This window comes from Triturus cristatus, chromosome 7, assembly GCF_964204655.1.
Source record: "Triturus cristatus chromosome 7, aTriCri1.1, whole genome shotgun sequence".
NCBI classification, from domain to species: domain Eukaryota; kingdom Metazoa; phylum Chordata; class Amphibia; order Caudata; family Salamandridae; genus Triturus; species Triturus cristatus.
This window is the reverse complement of record NC_140590.1, coordinates 52,782,436-52,806,533: the sequence shown is the minus strand read 5'-3', so window position 1 is coordinate 52,806,533 and position 24,098 is coordinate 52,782,436. Positions and strand designations below refer to the sequence as shown.

The window sequence follows — 24,098 nt, the reverse complement described above, 5'->3', positions numbered from 1 at the left end:
TCCTAGTTTTTTCCTCTTTCCATGTGTTTAGTGTGGATATTGTAGAATATTTGGTGGGTGTGCTGTAGAATAAGGAATGTTGATGCTGCAGAAAGTTTAGTGTAGATGCTGTAGAATGTTGAAGGTGGATGTTGTAGAATGCTGAGTGGGTGTGCTGTAGAGTGTGGGGTATAGATGCTGTAGAATTTTTAGTGTATATGCTGTTGAATGTTTAGTATGGGTGTTGTAGAATGTTTAGTGTGTATGCTACATAATATTCAGTGTGGATGCTGTAGAATGTTTAATGTGGATGCAGTAGAATGTTGAGTTGATGTGCTGTAGAATGTTGACTAGAGATACTGTTGAATGTTGATGATGTAGAATGGTTAGTGTAGATGCTGTAGAATGATGAGTGTGGATGTTGTAGAATGATGAGTGTGGATGCTGTAGAATGTTTAGTGTGGATGCTGTAGAGTGTTTAATGTGGATGCTGTAGAATGTTGAGTGGGTGTGCTATAGAATGTTGGGAATAGATGCTGTGGAATATTTAGTGGGGATGCAGTAGAATGTTTAGTGTGGGTGCTGTAGAATGTTTAGTGTGCATGCTATAGAATGTTCAGTGTGGATTGTGTAGAATGTTTAGTGTGGGTGCTGTAGAATGTTAGTATGGGTGCTGTGGAATGTTTAGTGTGAGTGCTGTAGAATGTTCGGTGGGTGGGCTGTAGAGTGTTGAGTATATTTGATGAAGAATGTTTTGTGTGAATGCTGTAGAATGTTTAGTGTGGGTGTTGTAGAATGTTTAGTGTGGATGCTACAGAATATTCATTTTGGAGGCTGTAGAATGTTTAATGTGGATGCTGTAGAATGTTGAGTGGGTGTGCTGTAGAATGCTGTAGAATGTTGAGTGTTGACACAGAATGTTTAGTGTAGATGATGCAGAATATTGAGTGTGTATGCTGTAGAATGGTGAGTGTAGATGCTGTAGCATGTTTAGTGTGCATGCTATAGAAGGTCGAGTGGGTGTGCGATAGAATGTTGGGTATATATGCTGTAGAATGTTTAGTGGGGATGCTGTAGAATGTTTAGTGTGGATGTTGTAGAATGTTGAGTGGGTGTGCTGTAAAATAGGGAGTGTTGATGCTGCAGAAAGTTTAGTGTAGATGCTGTAGCATGTTGAAAGTGGATGTTGTAGAATGTTGAGTGCGGATGCAATAGAATGCTGAGTGGGTGTGCTGTAGAATGTTGGGTATAGATGCTGTAGAATGTTTAGTGTATATGCTGTTGAATGTTTAGTGTGGGTGTTGTAGAATGTTTAATGTGCATGCTACATAATATTCAGTGTGGATGCTGTAGACTGTTTAGTGTGGATGCTGTAGAATGTTTAGTGTGGGTGCTGTAGAATGCTTAGTGTGGATGCTATAGAATGTTCAGTTTGGGTGCTGTAGAGTGTTGAGTGTGGATGCTGTGTAATGTTGTGTGATTGCTGTAGAATGTTTAGTGTGGATGTTGTAGAATGTTGGGTATAGATTCTGTAGATTGTTTAGTGGGGATGCATTAGAATGTTGAGTGTGGATGCTATAGAATGTTCAGTGTGGACGCTATAGAATGTTTAGTGTGGATGCTGTAGAATGTTGAGTGGATGCTGTAGAATCTTTTGTATGGGTGCTGTAGAATGTTTAGTGTGGATGCTGTAGAATGTTTTGTGGGTGTGGTGCACAATGCTGACTATAGATGTTGTAGAATGTTGAGTGTTGATGATGTAGAGTGTTTAGTGTAGATGCTGTAGAATATTGTGTGGATGTTGTAAAATGTTGAGTGTGGCTGCTGCAGAATGTTTATTGTGGATGCTGTAGAATGTTCAGTGTGCATGCTGTAGAATGTTTAATGTGGATGCTACAGAATGTTCAGTGGGGAGACTGCAGAATGTTTAATGTGGATGCTGTAGAATGTTGAGTAGGTGTGCTGTAGAATGTTGACTAGATGATGTTGAATGTTGATGATGTAGAATGTTTAGTATAGATGCTGTAGAATATTGAGTGTGGATGTTGTAGAATGTTGAGTGTGGATGCTGTAGAATGTTTAGTGTGGATGCTGTAGAATGTTAAGTGGCTGTGCTATAAAATGTTGGATATAGATGTGGTAGTATGTTTAGAGGGGATGCAGTAGAATGTTGAGTGAGTGCTGTAGAATCTTTAGTGTGGGTGCTGTAGAAAGTTGAGTGTGTGCTGTAGAATGTTCAGTGTGGATATTGTTGAGTGTTTAGGGTGGATGCTGCAGAATGTTTAGTATGGATGCTATAGAATGTTCACTGTGGAGACTGTAGAATGTTTAATGTGGATGCTGTAGAATGTTGAGTAGGTGTGCTGTAGAATGTTGACTATAGATGCTGTAGAATGTTGATGATGTAGAATGTTTAGTGTAGATGTTGTAGAATGTTGAGTGTGGATGTTGTAGAATGTGCAGTGTGGATGCTGCAGAATGTTTAGTGTGGATGGAGTAGAATGTTGAGTGGGTGTCCTATAGAATGTTGAGTATAGATGCTACAACATATTTAGTGGGGATGCAGTAGAATGTTTAGTGTGGATGCTGTAGAATGTTTAGTGTGGATGCTATAGAATGTTCAGTGTGGATGCTGTAGAACGTTTAATGTGGATGCTATAGAATGTTTAGTGTGGAGGCTGTAGAATGTTGAATGGGTACTTCAGAATGTTTAGTGTTGGTGCTGTAGAATGTTTAGTGTGAATGCTGTAGAATGTTGAGTGGGTGGGCTGTAGACTGTTGAGTATTTTACTGAAGAATGTTTTGTGTGGATGCTGTAGAGTGTTTAGGGTGGATGCTGCTGAATGTTTAGTATGCATGCTTTAGAATGTTCAGTGTGGAGGCTGTAGAATGTTTAATGTGGATGCTGTTGAATGTTGAGTGGGTGTGCTATAGAATGCTGACACTAGATGCTGTAGAATGTTTAGTGGGGAGGCTGTAGAATGTTTATTGTGGATGTTGTAGAATGTTGAGTGGGTGTGCTGTAGAATAGGGAGTGTTGATGCTGCAGAAAGTTTAGTGTAGATGCTGTAGAATGTTGAAGGGGGATTTTGTAAAATGTTGAGTGTGGATGCAGTAGAATGCTGAGTGGGTGTGCTATAGAATGTTGGGTATAGATGCTGTAGAATGTTTAGTGTATATGCTGGTGAATGTTTAGTATGGGTGTTGTAGAATTTTTAGTGGGCATGCTACATAATATTCAGTGTGGATGCTGTAGAATCTTTAGTGTGGGTGCTGTAGAATGCTTAGTGTGGATGCTATAGAATGTTCAGTTTGGGTGCTGTAGAGTTTTGAGTGTGGATGCTGTATAATGTTGAGTGTGATTGCTGTAGAATGTTTAGTGTGGATGTTGTAGAATGTTTAGTGTGGATCCTGTAGAATGTTGAGTGTGGAGGCTGCCGAATGTTGAGTGGGTGTGCTATAGAATGTTTGGTAGAGATACTGTAGATTGTTAAGTGTGGTGCTATAGAATTTTCAGTGTGGACGCTATGGAATGTTTAGTGTGGATGCTATAGAATGTTGAGTGGGTGTCATAGAACCTTTTGTATGGATGGTGTAGACTGGTTAGTGTGGGTGCTGTAGAATTTTTAGGGTGGATGCTGCAGAATGTTGAGTGGGTGTGCTGCACAGTGTTGTCTATAGATGTTGTAGAATGTTGAGTGTTGATGGTGTAGAGTGTTTAGTGTAGATGCTGAAGAATATTGTGTGGATGTTGTAAAATGTTGTGTGGCTGCTGCAGAATGTTTAGTGTGGATGCTATAGAATGTTCAGTGTGGATGCTGTAGAATGTTTAATGTGGATGCTATATAATGTTCAGTGTGGAGGCTGTAGAATGTTTAATGTGGATGCTGTTGAATGTTGAGTAGGTGTGCTGTAGAATGTTGACTATAGATGCTGTTGAATGTTGATGTAGAATGCTTAGTGTAGAAGCTGTAGAATATTGAGTGTGGATGTTGTAGAATGTTTAGTGTGGATGCTGTAGAATGTTGAGTGATTGTGCTATAGAATGTTGGGTATAGATGCGGTAGAATGTTTAGTGGGGATGCAGTAGAATGTTGAGTGAGTGCTGCAGAATCTTTAGTGTGGGTGCTGTAGAATGTTGATTGGGTGCTGTAGAATATTCAGTGTGGATCCTGTAGAGTGTTTAGGATGGATGCTGCAGAATGTTTAGTATGCATGCTTTAGAATGATCAGTGTGGAGGCTGTAGAATGTTTAATGTGGATGCTGTAGAATGTTGAGTAGGTGTGCTGTAGAATGTTGACTATAGATGCTGTAGAATGTTGATGATGTAGAATGGTTAGTGTAGATGCTGTAGAATATTGAGTGTGGATGTTGTAGAATGTTGAGTGGGTGTGCTATAGAATGTTGGGTATAGATGTTGTAGAATATTTAGTGGGGATGCAGTAGAATGTTTAGTGTGGGTGATGTAGAATGTTTAGTTAGATGCTATAGAATGTTCAGTGTGGATGCTGTAGAATGTTTAGTGTAGATGCTGTAGAATGTTGAATGGGTTCTTTAGAATGTTTAGTGTGAATGCTGTAGAATGTTGAGTGGGTGGGCTGTAGAATGTTGAGTATATTTGCTGAAGAATGTTTCATGTGGACGCTGTAGAATGTTTAGTGTGGGTGTTGTAGAATGTTTAGTGCAGATGCTACAGAATGTTAAGTTTGGAGGCTGTAGAATGTTTAATGTGGATGCTGTAGAATGTTGAGTGGGTGTGCTGTAGAATGCTGACTATATATGCTGTGGAATGTTGAGTGTTGACGCAGAATGTTTAGGGTAGATGATGTAGAATATTGAGTGTGGATGCTATAGAATGGTGAGTGTGGATGCTGTAGCATGTTTAGTGTGCATGCTGTAGAATGTCGAGTGGGTGTGCTGTAGAATGTTGGGTATAGCTGCTGTAGAATGTTTAGTGGGTATGCTGTAGAATGTTTAGTGTGGATGTTGTAGAATTTTGAGTGGGTGTGTTCTAGAATGTTGTAGAATGTTGAGTGGGTGGTGTAGAATATTGAGTGAGTGTAGATGCTGTAGAATGTGATGATGCAGGGAATGTTGGGGTCTGTGTTCTGGGTGGAAGCCTGGGGTTGATAACAGCTGGAGGGAGGTTACAGTTGAAGAGGGAGTGTTGATGCTGCAGAAAGTTTAGTGTAGATGCTGTAAAATGTTGAAGGTGGATGTTGTAGAATGTTGAGTGTGGATGCAGTAGAATGCTGAGTGGGTGTGCTGTAGAATGTTGGGTATAGATGCTGTAGAATGTTTAGTGTATATGCTGTTGAATGTTTAGTATGGGTGTTGTAGAATGTTTAGTGTGCACGCTACAGAATTTTCAGTGTGGGTGCTGTAAAATGTTTAGTGTGGATGCTGTAGAATGTTGAGTGGGTGTGCTATAGAATGTTGAGTGTAGAGGGTGCAGAATGTTAAGTGTGGATGCTGTAGAATGTTTAGTGTGGGTGCTGTAGAATGCTTAGTGTGGATGCTATAGAATGTTCAGTTTTGGTGCTGTTGAGTGTGGATGCTGTATAATGTTGAGTGTGATTGCTGTAAAATGTTTAGTGTGGATGTTGTAGAATGTTTAGGGTGGATGCTGTAGAATGTTGAGTGTGGATGCTGTAGAATGTTGAGTGGGTGGTGTAGAATATTGAGTGAGTGTAGATGCTGTAGAATGTGATGATGCAGGGAATGTTGGGGTCTGTGTTCTGGGTGGAGCCTGGGGTTGATAACAGCTGGAGGGAGGTTACAGTTGAAGAGGACCTACCAGGCTGTGGTTTTAACTTAAGGGCTTAACAATGAATGAATAACTTGCTTCCTACCTGAGTGGCTCCTGACTCTTGTATGAAGACCCTGTACTCCAACTAAAACATTGTGGCCCTGGGTTGTTAAAAGGACCTGCGTGGGAATGCTGCAAAGCTGTGGCGGCAGTTGGGAGTTTATCATGCCAGAGAAGGATGCCTGTCCAGTGATGGAGAGTGGCCCTGTGATCCGAGAGAGATAATCTAGGGCCACCCACCTTCAAATTCATGTACAGCTAGGGACAGCATGGCTGGCGGGCAGGAGGAGCCCAGTGAGAAGGGTAGGCCAGGACCAGGAGATAGGAAGACAGGAAGACAGGAAGACAGGGAAACAGCATGGGGTGCATGAGGAAGTACACCCTGGTATGTCAAGGTTGCGGAAAAATAGTAGCTTGTCACATGAGGAAGCCTGAGGAAGTTCCCAGTGGAGTGCAAAATTGGGCACGAGTAGTGCCCTGCCATTTGAGAAGGCCTGGGGGAGAAGCCTGTGGTGTGTGAAAGTGGGAAAGAGTAGTACCCTATTACCTGAGGATGAAAGGGGAGTACCCCTGGAGTGCAACGGTGGAGCAGAGTAGCATCCTGTCACAAAAGGATACATGGGGAAATGTACACCCCTTTTTGTTGTGCTCTGAAGCCACATTTTGCCTGACTGTGCTCTCAGATCTCTTGACTGGGAGTGAGTGTCTGAACAGTTTCAGTGCTCTGTCCGTCATCTCCTTGTGTTTGTTTTGTTCGCCCTAAGTGGCCAAGGATATGCTCAGACGTGGGTCCCGGGCTCACTGTGCCACTGGATTTAAGCTAGCCTGGCTGATGAGGGGTAAAACCCTGAAACCGGTCCTAGGATGCTTGTTTTTGGTCCAGGGAGGACCTAGCTTGGCATTTCGGGCTGGACTGTTCCCATGAGGGAACAGGATCAAGACTGATTTGCATATACATGGGTCTAAACTGGGGTGGCATAGTGAGCAAAAGAACGATCGATTAGCCAGCGTGTGAGGTTAGCGTTACAGAAAGCAATTACGCGATAAATTTCGGAAGTCATGCGCTGATTGGGATATACAACAAAAACAGAAAAGAGACTTGAGCACGTGTTATAGAACATAAACCATGGAGGCTCGAGGACATCTGAATGCATGAATGCTCATGAGATAAGACCGAGGGAGGAGAGGAGATAAACATAAAATGCTGTTACAAAATGTGAAGTAAATAAAAGGAGAGAGGGCAAAGACATACAGCAGTACTAGGAGACATAGAAATAACAAGGAGTAATATTTGTCTTGAGTGGGGTGAAGGGGCATAATGCCACCTATAGGTGCTGGCCTGTGGCAATCAGATATGCAGGAAGTGCAGGGTGAGAGGGCAGTGTGCACGCAGGTGCTTAGGGAAAATTGTTGCCGTATACTTGAATATTGCGTTTTGGGGCATGTCGGTTGTTTCTAAGGTAATGAGAGTGAAAGTATGGGATATGGCACATTACGGTCACCTTGGTGACCAGGGCTTGATAAAGATGTGGAAAACCATATAAGACAATGTATTCTATGTCCCAGACGAGTGAATCGTGTGGCATTCAAAGAGTGGGGAATCCCCAACATCCATGGATGAAACTAGTCCTGGATAAGAGTTGTTGGATGCTTGGGTGGAAAAAGGGAGTCTATGTTTGCTTCAAGGTGAAACTGGGACAAAAAGTAAATAAGGGATTGTCAAGATTTTCTACCCCTTTGCGTGCGCATGGTGAGAGTGAGTGTGTATGCCATCGGTACACACCAAGATTTTACAGAGGGCCACAAAGTTTGGTCTTTGGTGTGACCGAGGGCTGAACTGATGCCAGCGGGAGTAGGGGGGTTGTAAAGTGGGTGTAGGGGAAGTGAAGCATGCATATTTAGTGGCTGAAGTCAGTTGTGCAATGTGAAACCAGAAAACCTGGATGAATCCTGGGTTCTCCACCTGACCAAATTGTGTTACCCTAGACAATTGTTTTATGTCAATTTCCCTCCTTTTCCTTCATTATTACATAGAAGAGAACCTCGATATACATGACTTCAGGATACGTGCTGTACAAAATCATTTCCTGTGCTTGGATATAATCACTAATGGCATTGTTGTGAGGGTGGGGAGAGGGGGGTGTTGTGAAACATGAATGTTTCTGAATTAATGTCTGAAAACCGTCACTTAAAACAATACTTCTGAATTCACTGCTATAATTTGATGTACTAAGGTTCGATGGTTCTACACGTAATGAAATACACTTTTTGAATTTTGAAAAGACACTCGTATTTTTACACGTTTGCTGTTTTTAAAAATGAAGGTGTTCCTAAAGTTAAAGGCCTAGTTACTTCCTTTCCCTATCTGCAACTAACCATTAAATAAGTGTTTGCTCTATATTTAATTTTTTTCTAATCTTAGTGCTCAGTTGAGTAAAAAGCAGCCCAGTGCTGCTGCTGCCCAGGGGGCCGCATGGAAAAGTCAGGAGGGCCACATGCGGCCCCCGGGCCTTACTTTGAGTATCACTGTTCTAGAGTTAATGCAGTCAACACACGTGATGTGTGTTGGGAGTTAAGGCAGTGGACAGACCTCTGCATGTCTGTTGGCACTAGAGGTGAGGCAGTGGACAGACCTCGTGATGCCCGTTGGCACTAGAGGTGAGGCAATAGACAGACCTCGTGATGTCTTTTGGTACTAGAGGTGAGGCAGTGGATAGACCTCGTGATGCCCGTTGAGACTAGAGGTGAGGCAGTGGACAGACCTCGTGATGCCCGTTGGCACTAGCGGTGAGGCAGGGGACAGACATTGTGATGCCCGTTGGCACTAGCGGTGAGGCAGGGGACAGACCTCATGATGCCCGTTGGTACTAGCGGTGAGGCAGGAGACAGACCTCATGATGCCCGTTGGCACTAGCAGTGAGGTAGTGGACAGACCTCGTGATGTCTTTTGGTACTAGAGGTGAGGCAGTGGACAGACCTTGTGATGCCCGTTGGCACTAGCGGTGAGGCAGGGGACAGACCTTGTGATGCCTGCTGGCACTAGCGGTGAGGCAGGGGACAGACCTCGTGATGCCCGTTGGCACTAGCGGTGAGGCAGGGGACAGACCTTGTGATGCCCGTTGGCACTAGCAGTGAGGCAGGGGACAGACCTCGTGATGCCCATTGGCACAAGCGGTGAGGAAGGGGACAGACCTCGTGATGCCCGTTGGCACTAGCGGTGAGGCAGGGGACAGACCTCATGATGCCCGTTGGCACTAGCGGTGAGGCAGGGGACAGACCTTGTGATGTCTTTTGGTACTAGAGGTGTGGCAGTGGAAAGACCTCGAGATGCCTGTTGGTACTAGCGGTGAGGCAGGGGACAGAACTCGTGATGCCAGTTGGCACTAGAGGTGAGGCAGTGGACAGACCTCGTGATGCCTGTTGGCACTAGAGGTGAGGCAGTGGACAGACCTCGTGATGCCCGTTGGCACTAGAGGTGAGGCAATAGACAGACCTCGTGATGTCTTTTGGTACTAGAGGTGAGGCAGTGGATAGACCTCGTGATGCCCGTTGAGACTAGAGGTGAGGCAGTGGACAGACCTCGTGATGCCCGTTGGCACTAGAGGTGAGGCAGTGGACAGACCTCGTGATGCCTGTTGGCACTAGAGGTGAGGCAGTGGACAAACCTCGTGATGCCCGTTGACACTAGAGGTGAGGCAGTGGACAGACCTCGTGATGTCTTTTGGTACTAGAGGTGAGGCAGTGGACAGACCTCGTGATGCCCGTTGGCACTAGAGGTGAGGCAGTGGACAGACCTCATGATGCCCGTTGGCACTAGAGGTGAGGCAGTGGACAGACCTTGTGATGCCTGTTGGCATTAGAGGTGAGGCAGTGGACAGACCTCATGATGTCTTTTGGTACTAGAGGTGAGGCAGTGGACAGAGCTCGTGATGCCCATTGGCACTAAAGGTGAGGCAGTGGACAGATCTCGTGATGTCTTTTGGTACTAGAGGTGAGGCAGTGGAGAGACCTCATGATGCCCGTTGGCACTAGTGGTGAGGCAGGGGACAGACCTCATGATGCCCGTTGGTACTAGCGGTGAGGCAGGAGACAGACCTCGTGATGCCCGTTGGCACTAGCAGTGAGGTAGTGGACAGACCTCGTGATGTCTTTTGGTACTAGAGGTGAGGCAGTGGACAGACCTTGTGATGCCCGTTGGCACTAGCGGTGAGGCAGGGGACAGACCTTGTGATGCCTGCTGGCACTAGCGGTGAGGCAGGGGACAGACCTCGTGATGCCCGTTGGCACTAGCGGTGAGGCAGGGGGCAGACCTTGTGATGCCCGTTGGCACTAGCAGTGAGGCAGGGGACAGACCTCGTGATGCCCATTGGCACAAGCGGTGAGGAAGGGGACAGACCTCGTGATGCCCATTGGCACTAGCGGTGAGGCAGGGGACAGACCTCATGATGCCCGTTGGCACTAGCGGTGAGGCAGGGGACAGACCTTGTGATGTCTTTTGGTACTAGAGGTGTGGCAGTGGAAAGACCTCGAGATGCCTGTTGGTACTAGCGGTGAGGCAGGGGACAGAACTCGTGATGCCAGTTGGCACTAGAGGTGAGGCAGTGGACAGACCTCGTGATGTCTTTTGGTACTAGAGGTGAGGCATTGGACAGACCTCGTGATGCCCGTTGGCACTAGAGGTGAGGCAGTGGACAGACCTCATGATGCCCATTGGCACTAGAGGTGAGGCAGTGGACAGACCTTGTGATGCCTGTTGGCACTAGAGGTGAGGCAGTGGACAGACCTCGTGATGCCCGTTGGCACTAGAGGTGAGGCAATAGACAGACCTCGTGATGTCTTTTGGTACTAGAGGTGAGGCAGTGGATAGACCTCGTGATGCCCGTTAAGACTAGAGGTGAGGCAGTGGACAGACCTCGTGATGCCCGTTGGCACTAGAGGTGAGGCAGTGGACAGACCTCGTGATGCCTGTTGGCACTAGAGGTGAGGCAGTGGACAGACCTCGTGATGCCCGTTGACACTAGAGGTGAGGCAGTGGACAGACCTCGTGATGTCTTTTGGTACTAGAGGTGAGGCAGTGGACAGACCTCGTGATGCCCGTTGGCACTAGAGGTGAGGCAGTGGACAGACCTCATGATGCCCGTTGGCACTAGAGGTGAGGCAGTGGACAGACCTTGTGATGCCCGTTGGCATTAGAGGTGAGGCAGTGGACAGACCTCATGATGTCTTTTGGTACTAGAGGTGAGGCAGTGGACAGAGCTCGTGATGCCCATTCGCACTAAAGGTGAGGCAGTGGACAGATCTCGTGATGTCTTTTGGTACTAGAGGTGAGGCAGTGGAGAGACCTCATGATGCCCGTTGGCACTAGAGGTGAGGCAGTGGACAGACCTCATGATGCCCATTGGCACTAGAGGTGAGGCAGTGGACAGACCTTGTGATGCCTGTTGGCACTAGAGGTGAGGCAGTGGACAGACCTCGTGATGCCCGTTGGCACTAGAGGTGAGGCAATAGACAGACCTCGTGATGTCTTTTGGTACTAGAGGTGAGGCAGTGGATAGACCTTGTGATGCCCGTTAAGACTAGAGGTGAGGCAGTGGACAGACCTCGTGATGCCCGTTGGCACTAGAGGTGAGGCAGTGGACAGACCTCGTGATGCCTGTTGGCACTAGAGGTGAGGCAGTGGACAGACCTCGTGATGCCCGTTGACACTAGAGGTGAGGCAGTGGACAGACCTCGTGATGTCTTTTGGTACTAGAGGTGAGGCAGTGGACAGACCTCGTGATGCCCGTTGGCACTAGAGGTGAGGCAGTGGACAGACCTCGTGATGCCCGTTGGCACTAGAGGTGAGGCAGTGGACAGACCTCGTGATGCCCGTTGGCACTAGAGGTGAGGCAGTGGAGAGACCTGGTGATGCCCGTTGGCACTAGCGGTGAGGCAGGGGACAGACCTTGTGATGCCTGCTGGCACTAGCGGTGAGGCAGGGGACAGATCTCGTGATGCCAGTTGGCATTAGAGGTGAGGCAGTGGACAGACCTTGTGATGTCTTTTGGTACTAGAGGTGAGGCAGTGGACAGAGCTCGTGATGCCCGTTGGCACGAGAGGTGTGGCAGTGGACAGACCTTGTGATGTCTTTTGGTACTAGAGGTGAGGCAGAGGAGAGACCTGGTGATGCCCGTTGGCACTAGAGGTGAGGCAGTGGACAGACCTCGTGATGTCTTTTGGTACTAGAGGTGAGGCAGAGGAGAGACCTGGTGATGCCCGTTGGCACTAGAGGTGAGGCAGTGGACAGACCTCGTTATGTCTTTTGGTACTAGAGGTGAGGCAGTGGAGAGACCTGGTGATGCCCGTTGGCACTAGAGGTGAGGCCGTGGACAGACCTGGTGATGCCCGTTGGCACTAGCGGTGAGGCAGGGGACAGACCTTGTGATGCCCGTTGGCACTAGAGGTGAGGCAGTGGACAGACCTCGTGATGCCAGTTGGCATTAGACGTGAGGCAGTGGACAGACCTTGTGATGTCTTTTGGTACTAGAGGTGAGGCAGTGGACAGACCTCGTGATGCCCGTTGGCACTAGAGGTGAGGCAGTAGACAGACCTCGTGATGTCTTTTGGCACTAGAGGTGAGGCAGTGGACAGACCTGGTGATGCCCGTTGGCACTAGAGGTGAGGCAGTGGACAGACCTGGCGATGCCCGTTGGCACTAGAGGTGAGGCAGTGGACAGACCTGGTGATGCCTGTTGGTACTAGCGGTGAGGCAGCAGCCTGGCAGTAAGGGGGATTCTGGGAACAGTGGGATGTGAAGGCAAATGCACTTTTCGCTCTGAATGTTGTGAAGTGGGCTCCGACAATCATGAGATGTGTCTGGTAATGTACTTTTCATCCTCCCAGGTGACTCTGGGCTCTGCCTGAGACCCCCTTACACACAAACCTTTGCTGTCTGACTATTTCTGTGTTTGTTTTTGAAGTCGGTGGTGTTTGGATTAATTGCCTGCATGGATTAATCTTTTTTTCTTCCGAAGGGACAGAAGACCGTGGCGCCATTCATCCCGAGATGTTAACGGGTACATTTGGCCCTTGTGGGGAGCCGGATGGCAAAGAGAAAACATACCAATAAGAGCAGGTGTGTGTTCTTATCAACTGGGAAATACCAGGAGTAACATTTCTTAGTTCTGAAATTCGCTGGAATTCGTCTGAAGGAGATGTTCAAATCTCTCCCATCAAATGTAAATCCGAAAATGTTCTGTATTGAAATGTTCTGAAGTGACCAAGGTGCGCTCCTGTGTGGAATTGGTTCTGGCAGGGAGAGGGGCAAAGAGTAGTTTTGATGTTACTAAAAATAATACTCCCCTGAGGAGTCAGTCGCCAGCTGCTCAGGTGCGCTTGTGCTGACATCCCTTCTCACAGCAGCACCCTCCTCTAAAACCCTACAGACATAAACCCCCACTGTTTCCAGCAGATGGGTGCACGGAGCTCACCGTTCACAGTACAGGGGTAGGTGTGCAGCAAACAACAGATGGGTCCTGCACCTTACAGAAGGTGTGCAGAACGCTACTTGTTCTAGATGGACGTGCATGCTTAGAATAGGTGGGCTCACATGCCGCACGCTGCTTGTTCTAGACGGACGTCCACACTTAGAACAGGTGTGCGTGCATGCAGCACGCTGCTTGTACTAGACGGACGTCAACGCTTAGAACAGCTGGGCTTGCATGCAGCACGCTGCTTGTTCTAGATGGGCATGCATGCTTAGAACAGCTGGACTTGCATGTAGCACGCTGCTTGTTCTAGATGGGCATGCATGCTTAGAACAGGTGGGCTTGCATGCAGCACGCTGCTTGTTCTAGATGGGCATGCATGCTTAGAACAGCTGGGCTTGCATGCATCACGATGCTTGTTCTAGATGGGCATGCATGCTTAGAACAGCTGGGCTTGCATGCAGCACGCTGCTTGTTCTAGATGGACATGCATGCTTAGAACAGCTGGGCTTGCATGCAGCACGCTGCTTGTTCTGGATGGGCATGCATGCTTAGAACAGGTGGGCTTGCATGCAGCACGCTGCTTATTCTACAAGGACTTGCATGCTTAGAACAGGTGGGCTTGGGTGAAGCACGCTGCTTGTTCTAGATGGCCATGCATGCTCAGAACAGGTGGGCTTGCATGCAGCACGCTGCTTGTACTAGATGGGCATGCATGCTTAGAACAGGTAGGCTTGCATGCAGCACGCTGCTTGTTCTACAAGGACTTGCATGCTTAGAACAGGTGGGCTTGGGTGAAGCACGCTGCTTGTTCTAGATGGGCATGCATGCCTAGGACAGGTGGGATTGGGTGAAGCACGCTGCTTGTTCTAGATGGGCATGCATGCTTAGAACAGATGGGCTTGCATGCAGCACACTGCTTGTTCTAGATGGGCATGCATGGAATAGGTGGGCTTGCATGCAGCATGCTGCTTTTTCTAGACATGGGTGCATGCTTAGAACAGCTGGGCTTGCATGCAGCACACTGCTTGTTCTAGAAATGCACACATGCTTAGGATAACTGGGCTTGCATGCAGCACACTGCTCATTCTAGACAGGCATGCATGCTTGGAACAAGTGGGCTTGCATGCCGCATGCTGCTTGTTCTAGATATGTGTGCATGTTTAGAACAGGTGGGCTTGCATGCAGCACACTGCTTGTTCTAGACAGGCATTCATGCATAGAAAACAGGTGTGCTTGCATGCAGCACACTGTTTGCTCTAGATGGGCATGCATGGATCTAACAGGTGGGTTTGCATGCAGCACGCTGCTTGTTCTAGACAGGCGTGCATGCTTAGAACAGGTTGGCTTACATGCATTACGCTGCTTGTTCTAGATGGGTGTGCATGCTTAGAACAGGTGGTTTGCATGCAGCATGCAACACACTGCTTGTTCTAGGCAGGTGTGCATGCTTACAACAGGTGTGCTTGCATGCAGCACCCTGCTTGTTCTAGACTTGCATGCATGCTTAGAACAGGTGGGCTTGCATTCAGCACACTGCTTGTTCTAGACTTGCGTGCATGCTTAGAACAGGTGGGCTCGCATGCAGCACGCTACTTGTTCTAGACAGGCATGCATGCTTATAACAAGTGGGCTTGCATGCAGCACGTTGCTTGTTCTAGACGGTTGTGCATGTTTAGAACAGGTAGGCTTGTATGCAGCAGGCTGTTTGTTCTAGATGGGCGTGCATGCTTAAAACAGGTGGTCTTGCATGTAGCACGCTGCTTGTTCTAGACAGGCGTGCATGCTTAGAACAGGCGGGCTGGCATGCAGCACACTGCTTGTTCTAGAAAGGCGTGCATGCTTAGAACAGGTGGGTTTGCAACTTTGCATGCAACATAACACTTGTTCTAGACAGGGGTGCATGCTTAGAGCAGGTGGGCTTGCATGCAGCACACTGCTTGTTCTAGAACTAGGTGTATGCTTAGAGCAGAAGGGCTCCCATTCAGCACACTGTTTGTTCTAGTGGGCTTGCATGCAGCATGCTGCTTATTCTAGACAGGTGTGCATCATTAAAAGAGGTGGGCTTGCATGCTGCACACTGCTTGTTCTGGACAGGTGTGCATCCTTAAAAGAGGTGGGCTTGCATGCTGCACACTGCTTGTTCTAGGTGGGTGTGCATGCTCAGAACAGGTGGGCTTGCATGCAGCACGCTGCTTGTTCTAGACAGGTGTGCATCATTGAAAGAGGTGGGCTTGCATGCTGCACACTGCTTGTTCTGGACAGGTGTGCATCATTGAAAGAGGTGGGCTTGCATGCTGCACACTGCTTGTTCTAGACAGGTGTGCATCCTTAAAAGAGGTGGACTTGCATGCTGCACACTGCTTGTTCTAGGTGGGTGTGCATGCTCAGAACAGGTGGGCTTGCATGCAGCACGCTGCTTGTTCTAGCAAATGTGCATGTTAGAACAGGTGGGCTTGCATGCAGCACACTGCTTGTTCTAGATAGTCATGTATGCTTAGAACAGGTGGGCTTCTACACAGCACATCTGCAGACAGCTGTGCAGCAGCCTCCTTTCTGCATATAAACAGATACACACTATGCACTGCTCACATCAGATTTAATATCCATCCTACAGCATAGGCCAGACAAACTCATTTTATGATGCTGGTTTTCATTCAGGCCCTTCCAGGTTGCATAGAATGTCTCACACCTTCACCCACATCTCGCTCATTAGGATGTGGCCTCCTACCTGTATATTGAGGCGGTGGCGGAGGCTGGTGCGCATGGCTGCGCGTGCCCCGGGCAGATATGGCACACAGAAGCACTCACCAATTGTATCTGCCAGCATGCAGCAGTGGATGCATGGGCAGAAGGTGCCACAGAGACCTGCAAGAAATACATGGGTGTTAGAAATGGGATTTCTGGTTGGCTAGGGCAATATGAGATACCACATTCCTGGGGACTAACACGTAAATTAAATACGCCAAAAAGGTGTAGACCAATCTTACCATGTTTACCAAAGAGAGGACACACACTTTTCACTAGACAACAGTGCTAAAGTGCCCAGAGTCCTAAAATCACCAACACCATGTCAGAAAAAAGGCTAGGAGGAAGGCAAAAAGTTCAGGGATGACCCTGCAAAAAGGGCCAAGTACAACAATGGGCACAAAGTTCCACACAGACCTGAAAAGGAAGCCTAGGCAGCAGCAGACAACGAGGGTGCATGCAAGCCCAAGGCTACCTGTAGAAAAAAGTTGTTAAAGGGGGAATTATGCATGTATAGTCACCTACATATTCCCTCATTCACTTACTCTCAAATTCACTCAGTAGCACACTCACTCACACACTTATTCACACACTGCCTCACTGGCAGACTCACTTGCTATCTCAATCACTCACACTAGGCAGGTGGGATGGAGAAGATGCCCTGGGTCCCCAGCTTGCACCCCCACCTCAAGTTCCCCATACCAAGTTCTGGCATTTTGCCTCAGCACAAAGGCAATCATCAGGGCTGGACTCGGAACTCAATGCAGTCCTGGCTATTTTCGTTGGACCTGTTCCCGGGTGGTGGGGTGCAAATGTGAATCAGTGTTGCTTTTGTTACTGGGTGCCAATATTGCAGCACTGTTGCAAAACCAGACTCCAGTAACATAACCGTCCCCCATCATTGCAAAACAAGCCCCCACGCTCCAGCCTCCTGGAGAAACACTGATGCCCAGAACGGCCAGTACAGCGCTGACATTCATGCATATGCACTGAAAGCTCCTCGTCAAATGAAATGGGACCCAGAGTGAGGAACTGTGCTCTGAAGTGGCACCCTGTGTGCCCCGTCCCCACCTACTAGGATAACCATCAGCTCACCGAGCCATAGAGGACGCACAGTGGTGGCAGAAATGCACTGAGGTTGCAGGACTGGCCTTTTCACCTGTCTACTATCAGAGAGAGTTGCCTACTCGCCTCACCTGTGTCTTTAAATATGTGTGTCAGTCTCCTGCAACCTGTTCTTTCATCCCATCCATGTGGGACATTGACGACACACGTGTATGTCTTTGTGTATGTGTGTGTGTGTGTGTTGTACAGTAGGCTGTACATGGAGTGTGTGTATGCCCAGTGCCGTGGACACACAGGAATCTATTTTGATTATCTTCTTTGCCGTGGAATCTAAAATGGAGGTTGGCGAGAGCCCCCGACAGCAATGTGCATTGTCGGGCTTCTCCAAAACACTTCTAAAGTCATTTAAAATGGACCAGACATAAGTTAAGTGGTGGTGAAGTGTGGAAGCCTCTCCCTTGCTTGCACCTTTGTTTTGAGTTTACCCTGTCAGGAGACTGCCATCTCTACTTACCTTTTTAACACAGTAAAGCAAAGGATATGGCTGGACCAGTAGAGGAGGAACCCAGATTACCTGTGGAGTACATCATTTCGGTGTGAACTTCTAGTGTAAGAATGGGGCAGAAAATATCAGCCAAGTTTTATCTACCAGTGTCAGGGGTCCCACAGAAGTGGTGACCAAGAAACTATATTGCGTCCGTGGTTGGGTGACTGACTGCCAACTCAGTTTACTGGGTTTGAGACCAGAAGTCTGGGAAGTTCAGCAGCTTTCTGGGAGGTGCCTCCTTGGGCCCATCTTGAAGTAAGGAGCTGACTGACGGCTTAGAGGGGCATTGGATGAGCCATTGCACAAGCAAACTGCTGCCTAGAAGAGGGGGTGAACAAGGAGTTGAAGCAAGATGCAACACAGCCGCCCTCTATGACTCTGGGATGGGCCGGACTAGTTCAGCTGTAGGGTGAGTCCTTGGAACGTGCATCTTCAGAAGGAACCTGCATGCTCAACGTCTTATCTGAGTACTGCCCATAGAATTCACAAGCATGCCTCGTGGATTTTCCCTTCCAAGGTCTCCCCCACAGTACTGCTCTCAGATGTGGTGTTGCATCAGGCTGGGATTGGTCCAAACAGTCAATGGGGGGCATCAACCTGCACCTTTCAATCATCCCTGTAATGCGGGGTGAGTTCTTTACTTAGCTTGGGTGGTGGCTTGTCCTTGAGGAACATCTACTAAAGATTGACTGGACCGGGCACAGCGCGGTCCACGCACAGTCTACCTAGGACCAGTGCTGGTGCTGCTAATGATTGTCAAACAGGGGAATGTGCAGATGCTCCAGGCATGGACCACTTCCAAATGGCTGGCTTGGGGCTGGGTCAGGGCGATTCCATTCCATGGGCGGTGTGAGGTGATCCACCCCCCCCCCCCCAGACCAATGGTGGCCCCGCCTCCCACCAACAAACAGAGGTTAAACTGATAAAGAAAAAAAACAATGCAGAAAGCTATGATTCAAGGTTTAGACACCCCGGGTGGGGGAGGGTGGAAACCATCACTTCTGGATCCGACCTAACGACAGAATCTAGGGTGGCATCGACATCACCTACGGGAGCAACATGCAGACATTAGCCACCATTTCCCCAGGACACAATTGTCCTAAATGGCATTTTGTAACCACTCCATAGCTGTCCTAAGCTGTCCCTCAGTTCACTATGATTGTTACCCTGATGTCTGTACCAATTGAAATGCCCTCTGCTGATTCAGTATTGTTTGTGTGTTGGAAGTACATTACCTTTTTTTAAGCAAACGTTCTGGCTGGACCCTGATGTGTTGATAGAAATTGGATATTTTAGGAGTTTCTACTCCACATCACATCCCTGAGTAAGCCTTGGATTGCTCATCCTGCTGCCCAGAGCATCATGTATTAATGGAATGAGCTTCATGTATTAATGGGATGAGCTTCATGTATTAATGGAATGAGCTTCGTGTATTAATGGAATGAGCTTCATGTATTAATGGAATGAGCTTCATGTATTAATGGAATGAGCTTCATGTATTAATGGAATGAGCTTCATGTATTAATGGAATGAGCTTCATGTATTAATGGAATGAGCTTCATGTATTAATGGAATGAGCTTCGTGTATTAATGGAATGAGCTTCATGTATTAATGGAATGAGCTTCATGTATTAATGGAATGAGCTTCGTGTATTAATGGAATGAGCTTCATGTATGGAATGAGCTTCATGTATTAATGGAATGAGCTTCATGTATTAATGGAATGAGCTTCATGTATTAATGGAATGAGCTTCGTGTATTAATGGAATGAGCTTCATGTATTAATGGAATGAGCTTCATGTATTAATGGAATGAGCTTCATGTATTAATGGAATGAGCTTCATGTATTAATGGAATGAGCTTCATGTATTAATGGAATGAGCTTCATGTATTAATGGAATGAGCTTCGTGTATTAATGGAATGAGCTTCATGTATTAATGGAATGAGCTTCATGTATTAATGGAATGAGCTTCGTGTATTAATGGAATGAGCTTCATGTATGGAATGAGCTTCATGTATTAATGGAAGGAGCTTCATGTATTAATGGAATGAGTTCATGTATTAATGGAATGAGCTTCCTGTATTAATGGAATGAGCTTCATGTATTAATGGGATGAGCTTCATGTATTAATGGAATGAGCTTCATGTATTAATGGAATGAGCTTCATGTATTAATGGAATGAGCTTCATGTATTAATGGAATGAGCTTCGTGTATTAATGGAATGAGCTTCATGTATTAATGGAATGAGCTTCATGTATTAATGGAATGAGCTTCATGTATTAATGGAATGAGCTTCATGTATTAATGGAATGAGCTTCATGTATTAATGGAATGAGCTTCATGTATTAATGGGATGAGCTTCATGTATTAATGGAATGAGCTTCATGTATTAATGGAATGAGCTTCATGTATTAATGGGATGAGCTTCATGTATTAATGGGATGAGCTTCATGTATTAATGGAATGAGCTTCATGTATTAATGGAATGAGCTTCATGTATTAATGGAATGAGCTTCATGTATTAATGGGATGAGCTTCATGTATTAATGGGATGAGCTTCATGTATTAATGGAATGAGCTTCATGTATTAATGGGATGAGCTTCATGTATTAATGGGATGAGCTTCATGTATTAATGGAATGAGCTTCATGTATTAATGGAATGAGCTTCATGTATTAATGGAATGAGCTTCATGTATTAATGGAATGAGCTTCATGTATTAATGGAATGAGCTTCATGTATTAATGGAATGAGCTTCATGTATTAATGGAATGAGCTTCATGTATTAATGGAATGAGCTTCATGTATTAATGGAATGAGCTTCATGTATTAATGGAATGAGCTTCACGTATTAATGGAATGAGCTTCACGTATTAATGGGATGAGCTTCATGTATTAATGGAATGAGCTTCACGTATTAATGGAATGAGCTTCATCTATTAATGGAATGAACTTCCTGTATTAATGGAATGAGCTTCATGTATTAATGGGATGAGCTTCATGTATTAATGGAATGAGCTTCACGTATTAATGGAATGAGCTTCACGTATTAATGGGATGAGCTTCATGTATTAATGGGATGAGCTTCATGTATTAATGGAATGAGCTTCATGTATTAATGGAATGAGCTTCATGTATTAATGGAATGAGCTTCATGTATTAATGGAATGAGCTTCGTGTATTAATGGAATGAGCTTCATGTATTAATGGAATGAGCTTCATGTATTAATGGAATGAGCTTCATGTATTAATGGAATGAGCTTCATGTATTAATGGAATGAGCTTCATGTATTAATGGAATGAGCTTCATGTATTAATGGAATGAGCTTCATGTATTAATGGGATGAGCTTCATGTATTAATGGAATGAGCTTCATGTATTAATGGAATGAGCTTCATGTATTAATGGAATGAGCTTCATGTATTAATGGAATGAGCTTCATGTATTAATGGGATGAGCTTCATGTATTAATGGAATGAGCTTCATGTATTAATGGAATGAGCTTCATGTATTAATGGAATGAGCTTCATGTATTAATGGAAGGAGCTTCATGTATTAATGGAAGGAGCTTCATGTATTAATGGAAGGAGCTTGGTGCTCAGGTTTGTGCTCAGTAGTACATTAAAACCCCAGGAGACCAGTGGAGAAAGAAACTGATTCTTACAGATGAACCCCGGCCAGCCCTGGCACTTCTGAAAAAGCCCTTTATATTCTGTCTCATTCACACCCATACTCACTCACTCGCCCCTTCAACAAAGGTTACAATAACCCAATTCCTTTGTCCCTGCCTCATGTCTCTTTAATTTACATACTTTCCATGGTAAATGGCAAGAATATTCTTTCAAAAACATCGACTTGGAAGAATATTGTGTAAAAAAAAAATATATATATATATATATTATTATTTTACAGTGTAAGCATACATTGTAGTCCTCTTGTTACAACAGCACTGTTTTCCGCCATATGCTCGAAAGCATGCAACTCAAGCATAACTGAAGGAGGTTACATACCCCTATTTTCTTGTGATGAACAACCTTACATAGTAGTTATCTAACTAAACAACATAAAAACATATTCAGTATAAACATTGGCCAGCAGTTCACTTGCAGTTTCCAATGTGTCCCTTGATATTGGGGGCAGATGCAGTGCGACAGTTTGTGTCAAGAGTACATATCATCTTGCATTCCAAATGTGTGTTGTAGGACGAAGGGAGTGTCGGGTGGCCTGTCCTCGTGCGGTTCTCTTATGGCAACTTAGGGGCTTATTTATGAGCACTTGCGTCACTTTTGCGCCGCCGGTGCGTCACTTTTTTGTAACGCACCAGCAGCGTAAAAATGCGCCATGTTGCGTCATATTTACAAAGTGATGCATCTATGTAGATGCGTCCCTTTGTAAGTCCCTGCACCACATTATACCTGTGCTAGATATAATGTATGCAGGGTGGGCGTTCTGACGTAAGTAAGCCTCGTAGAAGTGACGCAGTGAAATCTATGAGATTTCACTGCGCCACTTCTAGGACGCAAATGCGTCAATATCTTACGCCTGCCTCACAGCAGGCATAAGACTGACGCAGGCACATTGAAATGGGACTTGTCCAATTTTGTGACACACTCCAGCAATGAGCCATTTTTGCGCCTACTGATACGTCAGAAATACTGACGTATCTGTAACTCCTTGCGACATGATGTGTCATATTATAAATATGACGCATCCAGCATGTCGCAAGGAGGGCGCAATGAAAAGTGACGCATCGCTGTTTTCACGCAGCGATGCGTCAGTTTTCATAAATCAGGCCCTTAGTATGTTGGAGGCTCCCCCCACCAGTGGGCAGCACACATACCCCTCCGCTCCCTTTGAGTAGCCACCCCCCCCCCCGATCAGATGCAGTGTCTTATGTGGTAGAAGCCGGGGCATCTGGGGTGCCCTCCTCACCTCCGGGCCGCGATGTCGAAGTGTGTGGATGCATGGGAACACTTGCTCCCTCAACGACCTGACTTTTGGGTTGCAGGTTATTCAGCAATAGACCCCATGTCTCCAGATCTCTTTCGGCGTTCTCATCTGTGCGTACTATCCGTAGACTCCTCTCCTCTGCCACTCCCCATCCTGCATATCTGTCATCCACTTATGCGCTGTGGGTGGTGTAGCCTGCGTCCAGTGTATCGCTAGGCGACGTCTGGCGAGCACCAATCCTAAGTTTGCAAACCTCTGCGGCATTTTGTTGGTCGTCTTTGGGGTCGGTAGGACCCCCAGGAGGCAGTGTTTGATGGGGTGTTCAACGCGGATGCTGGTTGTCCTCCCCCCTCCCAATACCGCTGAAGTCTGGGGCAATCCCATGTCATATGCGCAAACTCAGCTGGTGCAATGCCTCAGAGAGGGCATTCCACAGTGCCAGCCTGAGGGGTGTCATTTAAGTGCGATGCATATAGTGAAATTGTACCAGCCAAAATCGGGCGTCGCTGGCCACGTCGCGAACTGCGCGAACGCTCCCGTCACTCACTATCTGTGAAGGGTGTCGGCAAATCTGGCGAGCATCTATCTCGGATGACAGAGACATCGATTACACGGTTGGCTTTAAGTGCCCGATGCGGCAGTGAGATCAAGCCCGTATTCATGCCTAGGTCTAGAATTGCTATCAATGTGTGGGATTCCGGGGGTTCCTCTGGGAATGTTCTCCATATCTCCTGAGTGGGGCAAGAGATCCTTGCATACTGCAAAAATTGCCCGTCCGGGAGGCCGTGGCAGTCCTGTGCCTCGGCGACTGCAAGAAACGTCCCATTACAGCGTAGGTCACCCGCAGTTAGGCATCCTCCCTCGTACCATTTTGTCAAGTCCATAACGTTCTGGATGTGGCAATAGTTTTGCAGCCATTGTAAAGGTAGAGCACGCGCAAAAGGTGCTCTACGCAGAACCAATGTGGCTGCTCTCTCCCAGGCCGCCACCACCTGACGCACCACAAATGGGTATTGTGTCGGTGTGCGTGACCCCATCATGAGACATCTCGGTAAGTTACTTTCCCGTCCCCAGTCTGCCAGGAGCACCTTCTCCACATTCGGACCCTCCACGCGCCAGAGCGCTGCGTGCTGGAGGAGGGTGGCCATGTGATAGAGTTGCAGGTCCGGTAGTCATGGTCCCCCCTGCTCGGTGTCTAGTTTCAGTATCTCCAGCTTAACCCTATTACGCTTTTCAGCCCAGACCAGTGATATCAAAAAACTATTAAGGGTTATAAAGGTGGAGCTAGGGATAACGCAGAGTGAGTTCTGTATGCCATACAGGCATCTCGGTAGCAGCACCACCCGTGCCAGGGCCGCCTGGCCCATTACCGAGAGAGGGAGGTGGTTCCAGGAACTAATAGAGGATTGCAATCCCCTGATCACTGCCCCTATATCCAGTTCATGCTGCTCCTCTGCTGAGTGCCCCACCTGCATCCCCAGGTAGCAAAATGTGTGCACCTCCATGTGAATTCCGTGGGGCGGAGCTCCG

At 46.9% G+C, this 24,098-nt stretch overlaps 1 protein-coding gene across 2 annotated transcripts in view; it reads right to left on the bottom strand.

The window, feature by feature from the left end:
• The window catches only part of LOC146808789 (cornifelin-like), a 100,452-nt gene that overhangs the window by 10,300 nt on the left and 66,054 nt on the right, over nt 1-24,098 (bottom strand). The window contains exon 3 of one of the 2 annotated variants that reach the window (XM_085614238.1): nt 15,987-16,123. The exons of the other annotated variant lie outside the window; for it this stretch is intronic. Coding sequence (XP_085470364.1) covers nt 15,987-16,123 — 137 coding nt within the window. The remainder of the gene's footprint in view (nt 1-15,986; nt 16,124-24,098) is intronic. 2 annotated transcript variants of the gene reach the window in all.